The sequence below is a fragment of the Chroicocephalus ridibundus genome, chromosome Z (genome assembly GCF_963924245.1).
Source record: "Chroicocephalus ridibundus chromosome Z, bChrRid1.1, whole genome shotgun sequence".
Lineage (NCBI taxonomy): Eukaryota > Metazoa > Chordata > Aves > Charadriiformes > Laridae > Chroicocephalus > Chroicocephalus ridibundus.
The window spans coordinates 8,153,107-8,169,122 of NC_086316.1; the positions used below are offsets into that span (position 1 = coordinate 8,153,107).

Here is a 16,016-nt window from a genome sequence, read left to right on the forward strand (position 1 = left end):
ACTTCCCTTGTTGTTGGAACAGCTCTGTAGAGAAATGTAATGTATGATGGAAGGGATGTATGAAGGTAGGACTCAACTCTGAATGATTGTCTGTGGTGTGGAGGAGCAGGATACTGAACAAGCTGTATGTGATGAAGATAAGAGGGAAGATGGTGCAAATGCATTCTTTGGGAACAGTTTATAAAACGATAGCAGTGTTGGTTAGAGGGAGTCTCTGAGGTCACACAGTCCAGAAGTTTTCCTTGAAGTGCATCCATCATGAATGGTAGATCAAGTCAGCCATGGCTTCATGTAGCTGGTCTTGAAAACCTGCAATGATGGATGTTCCCCAGCCTCTGTAGATAAACCTTTTCTAGTGCTTTCTGTTTTGCCTAAGTGTATGTCATGCTACTGGAAGAAAACTGAGGTGTCATACAGCTACCTCACTCCAGAGATACACTGTGCAGAGACTGTCAGAGCGGGCATCTTTTGTGTCAGTCATCTGTGTTCAATCTCAAGTATTTGTGGTTTATACAGGACACGGGATAACTAACCGAAAACATGGTGGACTATTTATGTATGTTGTGTGAGAGATCGCTTTGTGTGGGGGTTGGTTTCTTCAGTGTGTTGCTGAATCTTACTGAAATTTAAGGGTGGAAAAGGGGCGGTTGTATTGTTAGCCGCGCTCTCATGTGACCTGTAGTAACTTCTCATCCAAACAATAAAGATTTTTACCGTCTGTTTTGCAACTATGATTTGACTATCATTCTACTATGAAAATATAGTGATTTGTAAACCAACTGATTTAAACCCTTTTTGGTGAGAACTGAAGTTTGTTTTTTTTTTTTTTTTTTCCCCAAGGGAAGAGTTAATATAGAAACAAGAGGGTTCAGTAATGAATCACAAGTGTTGTCTTTCTTTTCTCTTTAATGCTATTCATTGCAAGTTTAATACAATTTTCTTCGCTCATAGTTTTTGCAGTTCAGAAACTTGAATTAACATTTATTTGGAAAAAGCATGTACATGCCAAAAGAGAGTATAGTTTGAAGCATAATCTTAATTTATCATTTAAAAATGTTGTGTAACAAAACTATAGTTTCATAATAATTTGATCATTATCCATTGTTAAACTGAAGTGGTTGTGTGTGAAAAATTCTGATGCATTTAGACTTTCTGTGTATAAAACATGAAACAGGGAAGCATAAATTTATTTATTTATGTAAGCTGGTAACAAGAAGTACGTAGCTTGGTAGAAAGAGTAAAAGAATCTCACTAGCTTTTTTAATCAGCTGGTACTTGAAGCAACTTGTACAATATCTTTGAAGGAGTCTTAAAGCTTCCCTGTCCCCCAGCCTTTTCCACCCCTGGTAGTACTAACATTTAATCACAACTTAGTAGAGATAATGCTGGTAGACTGAAGAAGACACAGTCATAAACAAAGTAAGTCTTCTTTCCCTTGCTTGTGCAGGTAGGAGTCTTGTTTAGGGTAAGGTTCATTATGGCACATCTCTTGCCGTCTGCTATTTGTAACTCTCGTATGCTGGGCAGACTACTGCTTCTAACATTGGAATCAGCTGTTAGAAGTTTCCAGAGTAATGTAAGATTAATGTCTTTTTTCCTGGTAAGGAACAGAGAAGATGAAGAAAGGATGATGAAGGTAATAAATGAAGCATGGAATAGGAGCATGACTGTTGCAATGTGCGAGTGTATAGCTTTGTGGCTTGAGATCAGATCTATTTAATACTATATAAATAACTCAAGTAAAGTTCAAATAGTGTATAAACAGCCTCTTAAATACAAATATTTGCTGAATAGTAATACATTTAACTGAGAAATTAAAAACATGAAAGTTGTGTAAGTCTTTTTAATCAGCTTTTCTGTGTTCTCAAGCAGTTTGATCAGAATGGTTTATAAAGTCACTGAGAAGAAATTAAAAATGCTGTTCAGGCAGTAGTTTGAATCTGAGCAATAGGCAAAGTAGTGTCTGTATTTAGTAAAACATTTTTGAGTACATTTTGAAGGTCTCCTCTCCCCCCCCCCATTATTATAGAGGATGTTTAGGTAAAATACCTTATCACTGGTCATATTTTGGAAGATATTTTCTGGAATTCTCCTTAGCCAAACTACCTCCATGCCTAAAGTTCCTGCATAGAGCTCACCACTATTTTTAAATTGTAAACCTTTTAGTCCATTAAGACATCTTCACTATCTTTTTCCTTTTGGTCACAAGCTGACAATTTTAAGTACTTCTTTGCTATGCTTGGTGTGCCACTGATGGTAATCCCCCAGGGTATCAGTGATTTGAATTGTGCTCCCATAGCTGGGGTCAGGTGTGGACTCATTCAGCTGTATTAATAGGTGTGCACATCAGCTAATTGAAGCATAAGCCTTGATGCTAAATTCTGGAAGCTTAAATTGCTTGGCTGCAAAGAACCCATCTGGATTTGGGTTTTTCCCTCCTTTTTTTTTTCACCCACCCTCACCCACCTCGTCCCCCACCCCCTTCTTTTTTGTTTCCTTTCCAATGTCAACTCCTGACAATCTTAGAGCCTGTCTCCCATCTGACTGTTTACTGTTCTGCTGCAGCAATTGCATCTTCGCAATATGACATTGAGTTACATTCTGTATTTCCTGACTTGCCTAACTATGAAGTTAACTTAAAAACCAAATCCATTAAGAATTATAGTATTCTAGTACTGTCTGCTCACAAAACTGAGAAAACAGAATTTTCTATTTTCCAGTATAAGCCAAATGTAAGATAACCTTTTCTGAAATGTACAAAAACGGATTTGTAATTGGTAAGAGCAAAACAGCCAGCCTGAATAGTGAATTGTGTCCTGCACATGGTAGAAGTGCAGTCTCTTTTATGCTTATGTCCTTTAAATTTTGGTTTATAGAAATAGAAGTGCTCAGCCAGAGATTGTACCAGAAGTGGGTTTGCTTATTTTCCCTGTTTTAGTTATGAGGAAATGCAATAGTGTATCAGTTTTTTCCACCAAACATCATCAGTATGGAATCAAATTCTTTTCATCCCTTTTGTCCAGTATCTGGTTTCTTCCTTTCAAAGTGAGTAGAAGCCATTTGGAGAGTTACCATTAAAATTTTCTAGATTGCTAGTCAGATGTTTGGTAGTATAGCTTCACAACTGCAAGATTTTATTGCTGCTGGGTTTTCATGTTTGTTTTTTTTTGGGGGGGTGGGGGTGGGTTTTGTTTGTTTGTTTTGTTTTGTGGTTTTTTTTTTTGGTTGGTTGGTTTTTTTAGAGCAACTCTTTGTTAGCCAGATTTCAAGTATCTTCCTTCTGTTTACGAAACTCTTTCTGTTTGGAAAGTATTCTCACTATAAAAAAATGTGGGAGGATATTGAAACCAGTATTTTTTTTATGACCTGCATTTCAAAAGAAAATATTTCTGGTAACTTCCAGTTCGGAGTCTAAGCAAATTATCTGTAAAGTTGTAAAATACATATATTTGTGCAGTAGACTATCCCCGGGGCAGTTTGAGAGAGGACTCGAAGCTCAGCACACTTGTCACGCGTGAACTGTAGCTTGCGGCTGGGTGCTTGAGCTTATCTGGAGTTGTAGCTGAGTGGAAATGTTGAGTAAGCTGGGGGTCTTGGCTAATCTTTCTTGGCCATGATCCATTTTGGGGAGCAGCAAGAGAATACCTCCAGCTGTCTACTCAGCCTGTCTCTATCGGCCACGGGGAGAAATAGCAGGCAAATGCTTAAATCCTTGTAGCAGGTTAGCCAGATGTGTGAGAATTCATCAGACAGGTGTGATAGGGCTGGCAGCCATATGGCAGTTGGTAGGTCTGATAATATCAACTTGCGTGCAGTTGACCTGTGGGTGAGAATTGCAGTGATTTGAGGAGGAATACTGTGCATGAAGTTTTGCAGGATCAGTTTCTGTGTGCTGAGAATTTCTGTACATACATTTACACTTATACCTGTGCATATAAAGACTATCTTTTGGTTGGGGTAGTTGCTCTTGTTCTGTTTTATTTTTTTAGAGAAGTGCCTTGAGTTCTTCCAACTCATTCCGTTGTGCAGAACTTCTTGCCTAACATGAGTAGCAATCTTAAAGCCAGTAGGTGATTTGGAAGGGAAACTTTATGGTTCAGGCAGATGCTTAGTTGTCGTCTACTGGACCCCAAAGTTTAGGAATGTGAAACTAACAGCACACCCTTGAAAACTGCTTTTTCTGGTGGCCTCAGCTGTCTCATGTAGCCTGAGCCTGTGCCCTTCAGTGCCACTGTTAAGCAGGAAAACAGCGTTCATGACCTCTGCAGAGAAACTGTCTCACAAGGAATGAAGGAACTGCATAAAAGTTCATGTCAGAGTTGACGTTGTGTCATCTGCAGCTCTGGAATCACAAAGCATTCAAAGGCAATGACCTAGCCCCCCAGATAAATACAGGAAAGACATTCTGTACTGAGGGAGGTATAGGTGTTAGAAGAGGCTTATTTTTTTCCCCTCATACCTGCATTGTCAGGGCGTTCAGGAGTACAGGCTTCAGCTTTTGCAGAGCTGTGTCACTGGAGAAGTTACGAATGTACCACCAACTCCATGCTGAGATCCAAATGGACACCTCCTGGTACCTGCAGTTTGGTCACAGCCTCTGCCGATGCTGCACCAAAAGGAGCCTCAGCTGCCAGGCGTTGGCACTGTAATGTGCAGCCAGGGCTGGCACTGGGTGCCTTGCTTGACAGAGGCCGTGATGGTTGATGCTGAGGTCAGGGTCTGCTTTCCCCATTCGTAGCAGCACCAGTTCTTCTAAGAAGGGATTCAGATTTTGCTGAAGTAGAATTTGTGTGTTCTATTCTCAAGAAACGGAGACAATGTCACATTCATGGCTGGCCTGGTCCAAAAATGTGAAACTTTGTGGTGGTAAGGATTATTTCTGCGTGGTGTGTAAATCTCTGGGCACTTTCTTTTTTTCTTTTCAAAATACATGCGCTAGACTTCCTTAAGTTCTTCCAAGTTCAGAAAGTATTTTTCGTACTTATTAGCACTCTTGAGGTAACATGCTCCAGCCCTCTTGCCTGTATTACAGTCGTATTACTAAGCTGTTCTTTAACCTGTTGTTTCCTCCTGCTGCTTGTATTTAAGCAGTAGTGCTTTTTTCTGCTGTTTTGCGGGGTATTAAAACAAAGCATGCACTGAGACTTCAGACTTCCCTACCTTCTCTTTGCTTCGCACACTTCTTGCATTGAATAGTGGAACTGCAGGTCTTTGCTGGTATAGGCTTTGCTCTTGCTGCCTTATTAACATCCTTGCTCATTGAAACTCATTTAGCACTTCAGCCTCAATGCATTTGTCACCTACGTGGTTGTCTTGTTCCTTAATACTGTTATGTGGCTTTGCCTTCTTTTTTTGTTGTTGTACCTTTCTCTTGGACTAGTGAGGAATTTTTGGTGCAGCCAGAGTAGCCACTTACTAATCTCCTGTCTGTCTTCCATTGATATTTGCCCTTGAGTTTTGTTTTTTTTTTTAATGTAACCTGAATTGCCTATTGTTTGGCTTGCACTCTTTTTATTCAGGTTGTCTGTTTTTTTGAAGAAACTCTTTCCACCAATTCCCTGAATTTGTTTGACTTCTGAAGTCTATTAGCTTTACTCTTTCAGAACTTCCTCTCTCCATAAGAAAACACTATCATTTTATAGTCAGTCATACAAATTATTTCCACCATCACTTTTTAGAGAGATACTCAGGGAAATTCATCCTCAATTTTCTCACCTCATATGATTCCCGTAAGATTTATGAGGTGACTTGTTGTTGCTTGTCTCTTCATCCTTGTTTTTTCCCATTCCCTCTTGAGACTAATTCTCCATTTCATGGTTGATTGTGGCTCCTGGAAGTCTACTGTTTTATTCTTTTGTAATAGTGTTCATTATTTTAGCTTGCCATTGAGATAATCTGCCAGCCAGGAGTATTAGTGATAGTCTTTGACTATTTGGTTCCCACAGGAAACTTGCAATGAAATTCAGCAAACATTTTGCTAGTAAGTCTGAGATGCATTTCATGTAAACTGGCCACTAAACCGAAAAGTCTTCTCTCCAAAACCTTGAGCCTTTTGCAGGAGGAGAATCAGTTTGTGTGAGAAACCACCACAGCTGTGTGCTGCTCTCTGAACCCAAATCCTTCAGCTCTTTCTTGTTTGTGGGTTGCTGAACAGGTGAACCAAAAAAGGCTGGGCAGGATCAGCTCCGTGGCTTTCCAAGTAGATGACTGGATGTACGTCTGTTACCAGTTGGCTGCACTATCAGCCTGTAGGTACACCAACATGTATGCCAAAATACTGCTACCGTAACATGCCAGTTTGTGAAACCTGGAAAGGAAGCGCTACAGACCATCTGAGCAACCTCTGAGTATGGAGTTTGTTCTTAACAGAGTTTATAAAACATAACTGGAACAGGCAGTCAGTGGGAAGGAACTAATACAATCTTTGACTAATTATCTGCAACTTGGTTTAACCATGATATGCTGTAAAAGAAGAAAAAAACCGCCACCTATTTGCCAACATTAACTGTGACTCTTACAAAGGAGATCAGCAGTGTGATCCTCCATCCTGTCTGTGCTACCGGACAGGGTCCTCCTCTTCCTCTTTTTCCCCCCATGTTGCGACAAGTGAGATACTAATCTGCTGTCTTACCCTACAGCTTTGAAGAGAAGACTTTAGGTTTCAGCAGCAGTGGTTCCTGGTAGTCTTCAATGTTGTGGACCCACCCACCATATTTAATAAGATATTAAACCTATACTTCCTGAGCAGAGCTGGGAAAGCTACTGGCAAAAATGTGGGTCCTTCTAGCAGCGAGATAGTCAGAAATGCTGTTTTCTTCATAGGAATGAAAATCAAGTTTACATGATGCTTGCTTTGTGGGGCTGATGGGCACTGCGTGCCCAGTCGATGCTGATCTCATCTGTGTCTAACTCATCCTTGGGGGGCTGGCTGTATGCATTCATGGTTCCTCCTTCTTCTCAGCCTTCTCCTTGGTGCTGCTCTAGACAGGGAGAAGTGCGTTCTGCTCCATGCTAGGCAGTTGGTTTAGGAACAGCTGTAATATCTTAACATAATATTGCTCCACTGCTTGGAGCTATTACTACAACAGAGCCATGGTAACCCCTCGCTGGCATCTGTGCAACGTGAGCCATCGTGGCTCCAGTTGCTGCTGAAGCTGACCAAAGGTGACCTGGCTGGCTTTGCGCTGCAGCAGGCTGGCAGCACCTCCAGTGCTCAGCAGTGCATCTCACACTGCAGGGGAGGGACTCTCCCATTTAAAAGACCGCCGTGAGGTGTTGAATGTGGTAGCCTCTCGAGCTGTTGTAGCTTGAGAAGGTGTCATCTGCCTGTGCCATAGGCAAGCAGTGCCGAAGCACCAGTCATACAGCAGCAATGTTCTCAACAGCCTGTGCATGCTACTAACACATTGGTTAGAAGCCAGTCACTGTTTTTATGTTGGTGTATAAATACAAATGTATTTTTTCTTCATAAATTATTTTAAAACATTTTGGTTACCATCATATTTTGCAAATTAACTTTTTCCTTTGAGTACAGTGGGTGACAAGTGTCAAGTGGGGAGCAGTGAAACCAGGTGTTTGCAGTGTCATGGGTCAGTGTCAGCCTTGGTTTCTGCTGATACAGGATTTTAAAGCAACCGTCTGTCATATGTAAACAGTGTTTTAAGTCTGCAGAGAAGTGTCATATACTGGGTGCTCAGCTAGGTACCCCCTGCTGGTAATCCCATGCCACGTGTATAGCTTTAAAGTTTGCATTTTGCTGAGGACTGTTTTCTGTGCTTTGCTCTCTGCCAGTGACTCTCCTTACAATAGCTCCATGCTGCGAGCTCTGCTTACTGCCAGGGCAGGATGCATTGCATTAAACTCATTAACTATAGCAAATTATGTGTCAGGGAAAAAATAGCAAGTAAAAACATGTAACTATCCCATTGAAAGCAGCAGGGAAGGCCAATATTAGCACCTTTATTATCTGGAAGAGTTGGAACCTCATGTATTTTTATAAAAATCTCAGCTTACACTTTAAAATGTGTTTTGTCATGTAACTATTTTTTTAGCTGCTGCTTAACATATTTTATAGTTATGGTACATTGAAGAGTTTATATGGTTTAAGCCCAAGAAAACACTTAGAGGTTACCTTAAAAATACATACATTTTCATTAAATGCCAAGTCTGAGATTCTAGCCAGGACAAGGAATTGAAGGTGTGGGCAGAGCTGTGTTGGCAGCACCGGGCTGCCAAAATGAGCACTGCTGCTTCTTGCTGCTCCTGTGTGGCTGCACTGGCCCTTGGCAGGCTCATTCAGCTCACCCAGCAAGCAGAAAACTGTTCACTTTTTCTTGGTTGGGTTACTTAACTGGGAAAGGGGGAAGAAACAAGAGACTAGTGAGAAGGGGATGTTTTTGGTCCTCGGTGACAGTGGGTGGTTGGGTGAACTCACCCTACTTTTCTGTTTCCATGGGAAGGAATTGAGCTATTTCAGTGCAAATAGCTTGCCCTCCATGAGGAGAAGCACAAAGGGCAAAGGCTACATGAGCAGCAGACTGGCTTCGCATTGGGCAGCCCTGAGAAACACATGATAAAAGCGTTTTGCTGCCTATGGTCTCTGCGAGTCAGCAGAAAACCCAAAGGGCTTGTCTTGCTTCCTCTGCTACAGCAAACTCATCCCTGATGACACAAGATTTCCATCAGCATCAGTTGACTAGTCTGGAGTCAGCCTCTGCTTCCTGGCCTCCGGGCATACGGCAGAAGGAGGGGGACACAGTCTTTCAACCCACATGGAGAGCAAAGAACTGTCTTTAATGTGACTTCAGGAATGGTACATCTAGCTTTCTAGGATGGTGACATTAGGTTGGGGGAGGCAAGAAGGGGGGAGAGGAGGCTACAGAAGCACACAATCTGTGAAGCAGAGGTAAGTAGCACCTGAGCAACGTGGAGACGCAGAGCACTGGGAAGGTCAATAAACACTGAAAATACGAAGTCAATTAATTTCAGCATGTTTCACTCTTCATTTGCATCTGTCATTTGCAAATGAAAGTAAGTTAGTCTTATTTCTGAGGATTGCCGCTGCGGATGCGTTTGAGATGCTAAACGGTTTTCACATAGGAATATTGTGGGAATAATGCTGTAGCTCTAGTGACCCAAGAGAACTAGGTTTGCAAGAAGGTGTGTTACTTTGTAGAAAGAACCACACAAACTTTCAGTGCATAAGCCTTACTTCTTTCCTAACCACAGACTAAGAAGCCTGTGAAATTCTACTGGAAAACTGTCTGAAGAATACAGGTGCAAAAAGGATAAAGATTTTGATTGGAATCCTTAGAGGTCATTGAGAAAGTGTACCTTTTGATGCTGTACTGGAATTTGGAAATCAGTGGAAATTATCCCATTCAGGATGGAGTCTACACAAGACTGTTTTAATTTGCAATATTTGGGATCTGTAGTAATTTCTACAAGTTGAGACCTGAGACAAAAATTAATATGAAACTCAGCCAGAGTCAGCTGAAAGTAATGTGGGGAACACTGTGCAGTGTGACATCTTAGCACAAACCAAGACATCTTTAGCAGATAAGAATATGTAAAACCATGCAATTAAATGCTTGTGGGAGAGACTGCAGACACCACCACAGCGTGTATCTCTGATCTTTTTCAAAAGATCAATGGATACCAGATACCTATTCAGTGCTTAGTTATATACTGGTGCATGAGTTAATGTGTTGCTGGAAATAGTTATGCTAGTGCTTGATGTCTACAGGAGATTAAGTAGTAGAAGCAAGAGAAATTAAGACACAAAAAGAATGTGTGAGTTGCGAGTGTATGGGTAAACTGAAGAAAATACGCCTTTATTTCTAGTAGTTGTAGAGTAAAAGGACATTTACTAGGTTACAGTTCTTTTTAACACTTGAAGCAGTATATATAGTCAAGGGGAGGGTGACCAGAATCAACAAGGCATATTTTCAGGACACCTTGCAAACAAGGAAAATGTTTTCTGCTGTCCACGAGGAAGAAGTAAATGGATATGAATAATGTCAAATACATAGTTTATGCTGCCTATGTTTGCAGGGCTGTGATTGGAGCTTTTGGAGAAGGTAGTGCTCGTAGCCAAACAAACACTGTCTCCTTTGGGACATACTGTTTCCTCAGACCACTGTTCGAGTTTTGTTTAACACCCAGGTCTTTCTAAGAAAACCGATCACACTTACATTAACATAGGTCATATTTTGAGCTGGGGGAAAAAACCAGTAAACTGGCATGATTAGAGGCTCTTGAAAAGAGCAGTCTGCTGGCTTCAAGCTAAATAAACCAAAATATAAATTATGTGTGGGTGAAACGGCTTGCCTGGCAGAGCTGATGTGCAAGGGGTGTGTGTGCAAATAAATCACTGTAACGTCAAGGCTGTTGTTAACGTACCTGCCTAAGCAAAGGAAAAAGTATACTTAAATTCTTTGGTATAACTCGAGTTTGATGCTGCATCGAAATTGATCTTCCCACTGTTCAGGGAAGCTAAGTAGAGGCGTGCATTGGTGACTGCAGGGTTCGGCTTTGTGCAGCAAAAAACTTCTGCACCCAGCGAGGCCCGACTAGTCTTTTGTCTCAGTCCTCTCTTACCGGGGTTAATTAACAGCAGACTGATCACCTAGATCTCAGGTGAGATGTATTGGGAAAGGTTACATGTATATACATATATACATATATATATATGAAAAATATATGAAAAATAAATATAGAGAAAAATTACATTCCTGTATCAATATCTGGGGAGGGGGAGAGAGAGAGGAAAATGTATGATCAAATAGGGTGGTTTGGCATACCTGTCTGTTAAAAATACAAAACTTTATAAAAAAGTCATTTGCTCTTGTTAGTTGAAACTTAACAAAGTCAGCTTGCTATCAAGAGCTTCAGAGCAGTTTTAAAAGTATTAGATTTATGGATTCAAGAAATTTTTTTTTCAAGAAACCCCAAATTTGAGATGTTTTTAGCTATTGTATTATATTTAAAATAAGAATTCAGTGCTACTTTCTCTTATTTCAGAGAATGAGTTTTATATTTTGGATATTAAATGAATGAGACTCCTCAGAGTCTCTGGATTTGAAATGAAGTTTGTATACCTTTTTGGAAACAAAAAAAAGCTTCTTCTCTGTATAGGTCAGAGTAGCGATGTTGGAATACTGCACATCTCCTGAAACACAGAGAGGAACATTTAAGATCTTTTCTGTGGAGCTGCTTTTAAATGTTGTGCAGCTGCCTCACTCTTCTTTGCACAAACTGAAAATTATGTATGGATATTGATTTACAAGTTTTCATTGTGTCACATACAGAACTTTCCATACATGAATAGTTTAAAAAAAAAAGAAGTCTTAACAATCCAAAAATGCTAGATCTATCGTGGCGATGCTCAGATCTGGAATGTTCCCATTATAGATACTTTTTTTTTCCCTTTTTTTAAACTTGAGCATCATATGTTAACAGCATAATCTCTGGTGCTGGCAGAAGAGATGGTAGCATCTAGGGACATTTCTGTGATGTACCATCTTAGATTTTTGTGGCGTAGATTTTGTGTTGCTTACCACAGTGGTGAGCCAGCTGTCGGTGCTGCAGAAGGCAGGTACAGCACCCGAGCTGTGCTGGGGAGCTGCAGGCTCCTGCTCCGTCACATTGATTTTATAACCTCGGGGATGGTTATACACCTCTGTACCCTCAATTACTTATATTTTTAGTTATGACATGTGGCTAATAAAACAATGAAAGCAACGGCGCTTCTCAGCTGCATGAAGTTATGTATGAGAGTTGCTTGCTTCTGGCAGGTTTATTGGGCGGCTTTCAAGAGAAAGCAGAAGCTAATTTATTGCAATTCCTTACTCTTCTAAGCCCAGCTTTTGAACTTCATGGAAAAATGTGGCAATTCTCCTTTTGTTCTTTGTCTCCTTAGAAATAACAATAAACCAAACCAAGTGAAATTCAGTCTTAGATTGAGAGACAGAAACTTTCTCAGTATACAGCTTCTTATGGAAAGAAACAAAGATACTACTGTTTTACCTTTTATGGACAAATTATTTTCTGAAAGACTTTGTGATAATAACGTGAGCCTTTCTTCTGTAAGCATATGTTCGTCTGAACAGCCGGTTGACTACCCTACGTATAGTCAGTGGAGCTTGCCCGGGCGGTGCAGAGAGTGTGAGTGACTCAGAGCACCTCAGTTAGATACCAAAACCAGATAAGGTGAACATCTTCCTGGTGCTTTCGGGTTTTCATTGCCTTTTATGGAAAGTTAGGTGTTGTCTTAATCTTTTGACTTGGAATTGAGGGAATTTACGACCTAGTTTTCATCAATGCACATACTGCTGCAAGGCTTTGGTTGTAAGTTCTCATAAAGCTAATTGCATCTTCCCACCTTAACATCTAAGAAGGTCATTTCCACAGCACAGTTAGAGTGATTACTGTTTATCTCCTGGTAATATTCTGACAACTGGTTGACTAAAACTGATTAAATGGTTCTTCTCTTTGGAGTTCAGTAGATACTTGTAGTATGTATGAATGCCTTTTTCAATTAGAGCAGAAACTTCAGGCAAAACACACCAGGCTTAGCAAAATGAGCACTGTAGCAGTGCTTTTTTTTTTTTTTTTTTTTTTTTTTTTAAAAAAATAGAGTGAATGTATCATCAGGCCATAGATGAGTGTGTAATCTAATTATCTGGGTAGGGAGGGGGGGGACTCTGGCCTATGGCATGTCTTTTAACAAAAATTACTTCAGTGTTGTCACAAGTTGATTGGAAATATTTTTTCTTCACATTACTCATGGGATGTCAACAAGTATGCAAATGTGAAAATTTAACATATGTTTCCTTGCTGCTTTTACACAGTTTCTCACACCAGTTTAATGAGTAAAAGCTGTCTTTTAAAATGCCACTTCAAACCCAAGTCCTTTGGTGTAGAAGACCATCTCACTATTATTTTCTTAGTCTTCTGCTTAGAAGTTAAACAGTCGATTCATTTGTTAATTTTACATACTTGGACTGCAGCCATTTTTTTTCTTATTCTGGTTTCATGCTGTAGTTAAAGTTTGTATATCTGGTAATCCTCCTTGTTACACAGTGTTGCGTCTTTTTTGGGTTTCTTTGGTGTCTTACCTCTGAGCATCAGTTTCCATTGATCTTTTCGCTGCAGATAAAGCAGTAAAACATTAGTATCTTTCTTTTGATCTCTGTGGTAAATGCATTTATTTCTGAATGAAGCTGTAACGTTGTTAACTTCTGTAAAGACTTCCTGACAGCATAATAACTAGGGATGGACCAGCAATTTAGATCTAATAAGACCCAATCAGGTTATTTTGTGTTGTGCCTTCTGCTTCACATCTGTTCATGGAAGGTGGTCCTGGCTTTCCTGTTGCAGGAGGCAGGCAGTCCCCTTGCCAGCGTGGTCCTGCTCTTAATTTACCACAGGTGGATCAACTTGGAAGCCTAAAACCTGTAATATTTATTCTTTTCCTGAAATCTGCCGTGTTTAGCCCCCCCACTTAATAAACGCAGTTGTTTCACCATTTCATTTCACTGCTCATAGGTTTAGACCAAGATGTAATAACGCATGTCAAAGAGTTGGGGATTTTATGGTTTTAGTTATGCTTAATTAGCACATTCTCTGTGTTAAAGTTTTACGGTTGTCTTTTTTGTAGTTTTGAAATACCTTGGGGTTTTTTGGAGCGGCGAAGATGGGCAGAGGGTTAACTCGTGCAGGAGCACAGCTGCATGTGCAGTCTTTTGTAGGTAGACTCCAAGAGTCCCGAGATGAGACTCACAAATCTTTCTCGATATTAAAATATTGCACTGTCAGTTTGGGTATCATGGTGCAGTATTTGCTAAAGCTTTCAACAGATGGCAGACTTAAGAAAGTGGCGTGCCTGCAATAAACTCCTGGGTTTGTGCTGTTTTGCTATCAGTTGCGGGGCAGAAAGGATATGATCACGCAAATCCTCTTATCTGGACTGCAGGCTTCATGTTTTGATAAGAACAAAAAAAGGGAACCTTGGAAGACAAACAAGATACTTTAAAGTGTTACTGGGTATTCAAGTCGTCTTGGCCATTGTAGAAGTATTCCCACTTTGCCTGTTACATCTTTCTTAGATCTTAGATTTTTGTTTACAACCATGTGTTGCTTTAAAGTTGAATGATAGTTGAGTGGGAAAAATTAAGTCAACAAGATTTAACTTTTTTTTTTTTGACAGATGCATTTGTGCTTTTAGGATGAGAGGCAAGAGAGTATGTGATCCTTTCTCTCTCCACAGTACTTAAGAGGCACATCACTGTGTTCTCTCCAAGCTGCTTCGCAGCTGAGCACTGGATTGTACGGTGCTCTGTTAGAAGAACCAAGTGCTTTCTGCTTAGCACACTGAGCTATGTGTTTGTTGATATGGGCACAATACTGTTTTGTAAAATACCGGAATTAAAAGGCAGATGCGGCTTTTCTCAAGGTTCAAACTAAAACCAGTCACATTTGAGGAAAAAAGAACATTTTTGCTTTTTTAGTTGGAGAGAGAGTAGAGTAGCGCATGTACTGCATGTATAAACAACTAATGAAAACAATTTTTATGGAATGCCTCTCCTAGATTTTAAAATTTCACACTTAATAGGTTACTGCAATAATTACTACTCTGTCAGTGCCATGATGACAGTTATCTCATCTAATACTGCATAATGTTTTGAACAGTAACAGGAAAATAGATATTCTCTGCCTCTCTATTTTTTTTTTTTAGTTAAACTACATATTTCTGAATATGAATACTAAAATGTTTCATGTAAGAATAGTGTTGTATCACAAAGTGCATGCAAATACATTTTGCTTCTTAAAAACAGTTCAGCTAGCAAATTTAAAAGACATGCAGCCTGACTTTCTTTTCTTGGACTGAAATTCTTTATAGACAATTTCCAAGCATTATTATTAAATCATCCTTTTAAAGCGAGATTTCATTGTGAAAGACTTGAAACATGGAGACAGACAGAAGCCTCTCTGGAGAGTCAGCTAAGGAATAGGAAGTGTTGCTTCTTTGCTTTTCTAATTCAAATCTAGCCTATGTAGCCTGTATCACAACCTATATCACAGGTTGTTGTTACAGTTCCCCTGTTTCTGGGTTGCTGAACAGGGCTTCCCAGCCCAAGTTGTGGTGGGTCGTCATTCAGGGAACGAGTCCTCTTTCTGCAGCGAGATCCTTACTCCAGCTCTTTGGACGTAGTTTGAGATATCCCTGGGTGCCGAAGATCATTTTTTGGGAAGCTCCTTTGGGAGCTGTGGGAGTCGTTTGTAGCTCTGTTGTCGTTGGAGCTCTTAGATGCATGGGTCTGAATCTTTGCGCTTCACTTGAGAGAGTGGTTGTGCTGTTGGGATTACTTTTCCTGATGCAAGTTGGAGTTTGCACATTCTTTGAATAAACACAGGCCATCGTTCAAGTGTGCTAACAGCTTGACACATTCCACAATAAAAAAAAAAAATCTGGAAGAATAACTAGTGTTTCTGTATGTGTATTATTTACGATAAGAGTGGTATAGAGTGGGCAAATGCAGACTAGCAGTTGGTCAGTTCTTAGCTTCTGGGCACTTGTCCAAAGATATTGAAAAATGGTGACATTAAGTAATTTGAAGGTTTAATAATATTTAATTAACTACTATTTAAACACCTCTGCTCAGATTGACCTACATGTCTAGTTTAAAAGTTCTGGTATAGTTAATAGATTTGACATGTTCAGTATATAGTGGTTTGTGAAAGGCAATAGAGCGCACATCAAACTTCTGGTAATCCTTTGTTTCTAAAGAAGAGAAACAAATAAATGCATAATACTAAATATTGTCCTTTTTGTTTATTTTTCAGATTAGCACTGTACGTATATGAATATCTGCTCCATGTAGGAGCACAGAAATCGGCCCAGACATTTTTATCAGAGGTATGTTTCCCCATCCTTTTTTTCCTTACACAACTTTCCAGTGCATGCAAGTGAAAAAAATACAAGTTGGTCTTGCATAAACAGCAGTGACAACCTT

General features: G+C 40.0%; 1 protein-coding gene across 4 annotated transcripts in view; it reads left to right on the plus strand.

Moving 5' to 3' along the window:
- SSBP2 (single stranded DNA binding protein 2) overlaps positions 1-16,016 on the plus strand; it is a 188,785-nt gene that overhangs the window by 26,601 nt on the left and 146,168 nt on the right. For all 4 annotated transcript variants that reach the window (XM_063321381.1, XM_063321382.1, XM_063321383.1 and 1 more), the window contains exon 2: positions 15,847-15,919. In XM_063321381.1, the coding sequence (XP_063177451.1) occupies positions 15,847-15,919 (73 nt within the window). The remainder of the gene's footprint in view (positions 1-15,846; positions 15,920-16,016) is intronic.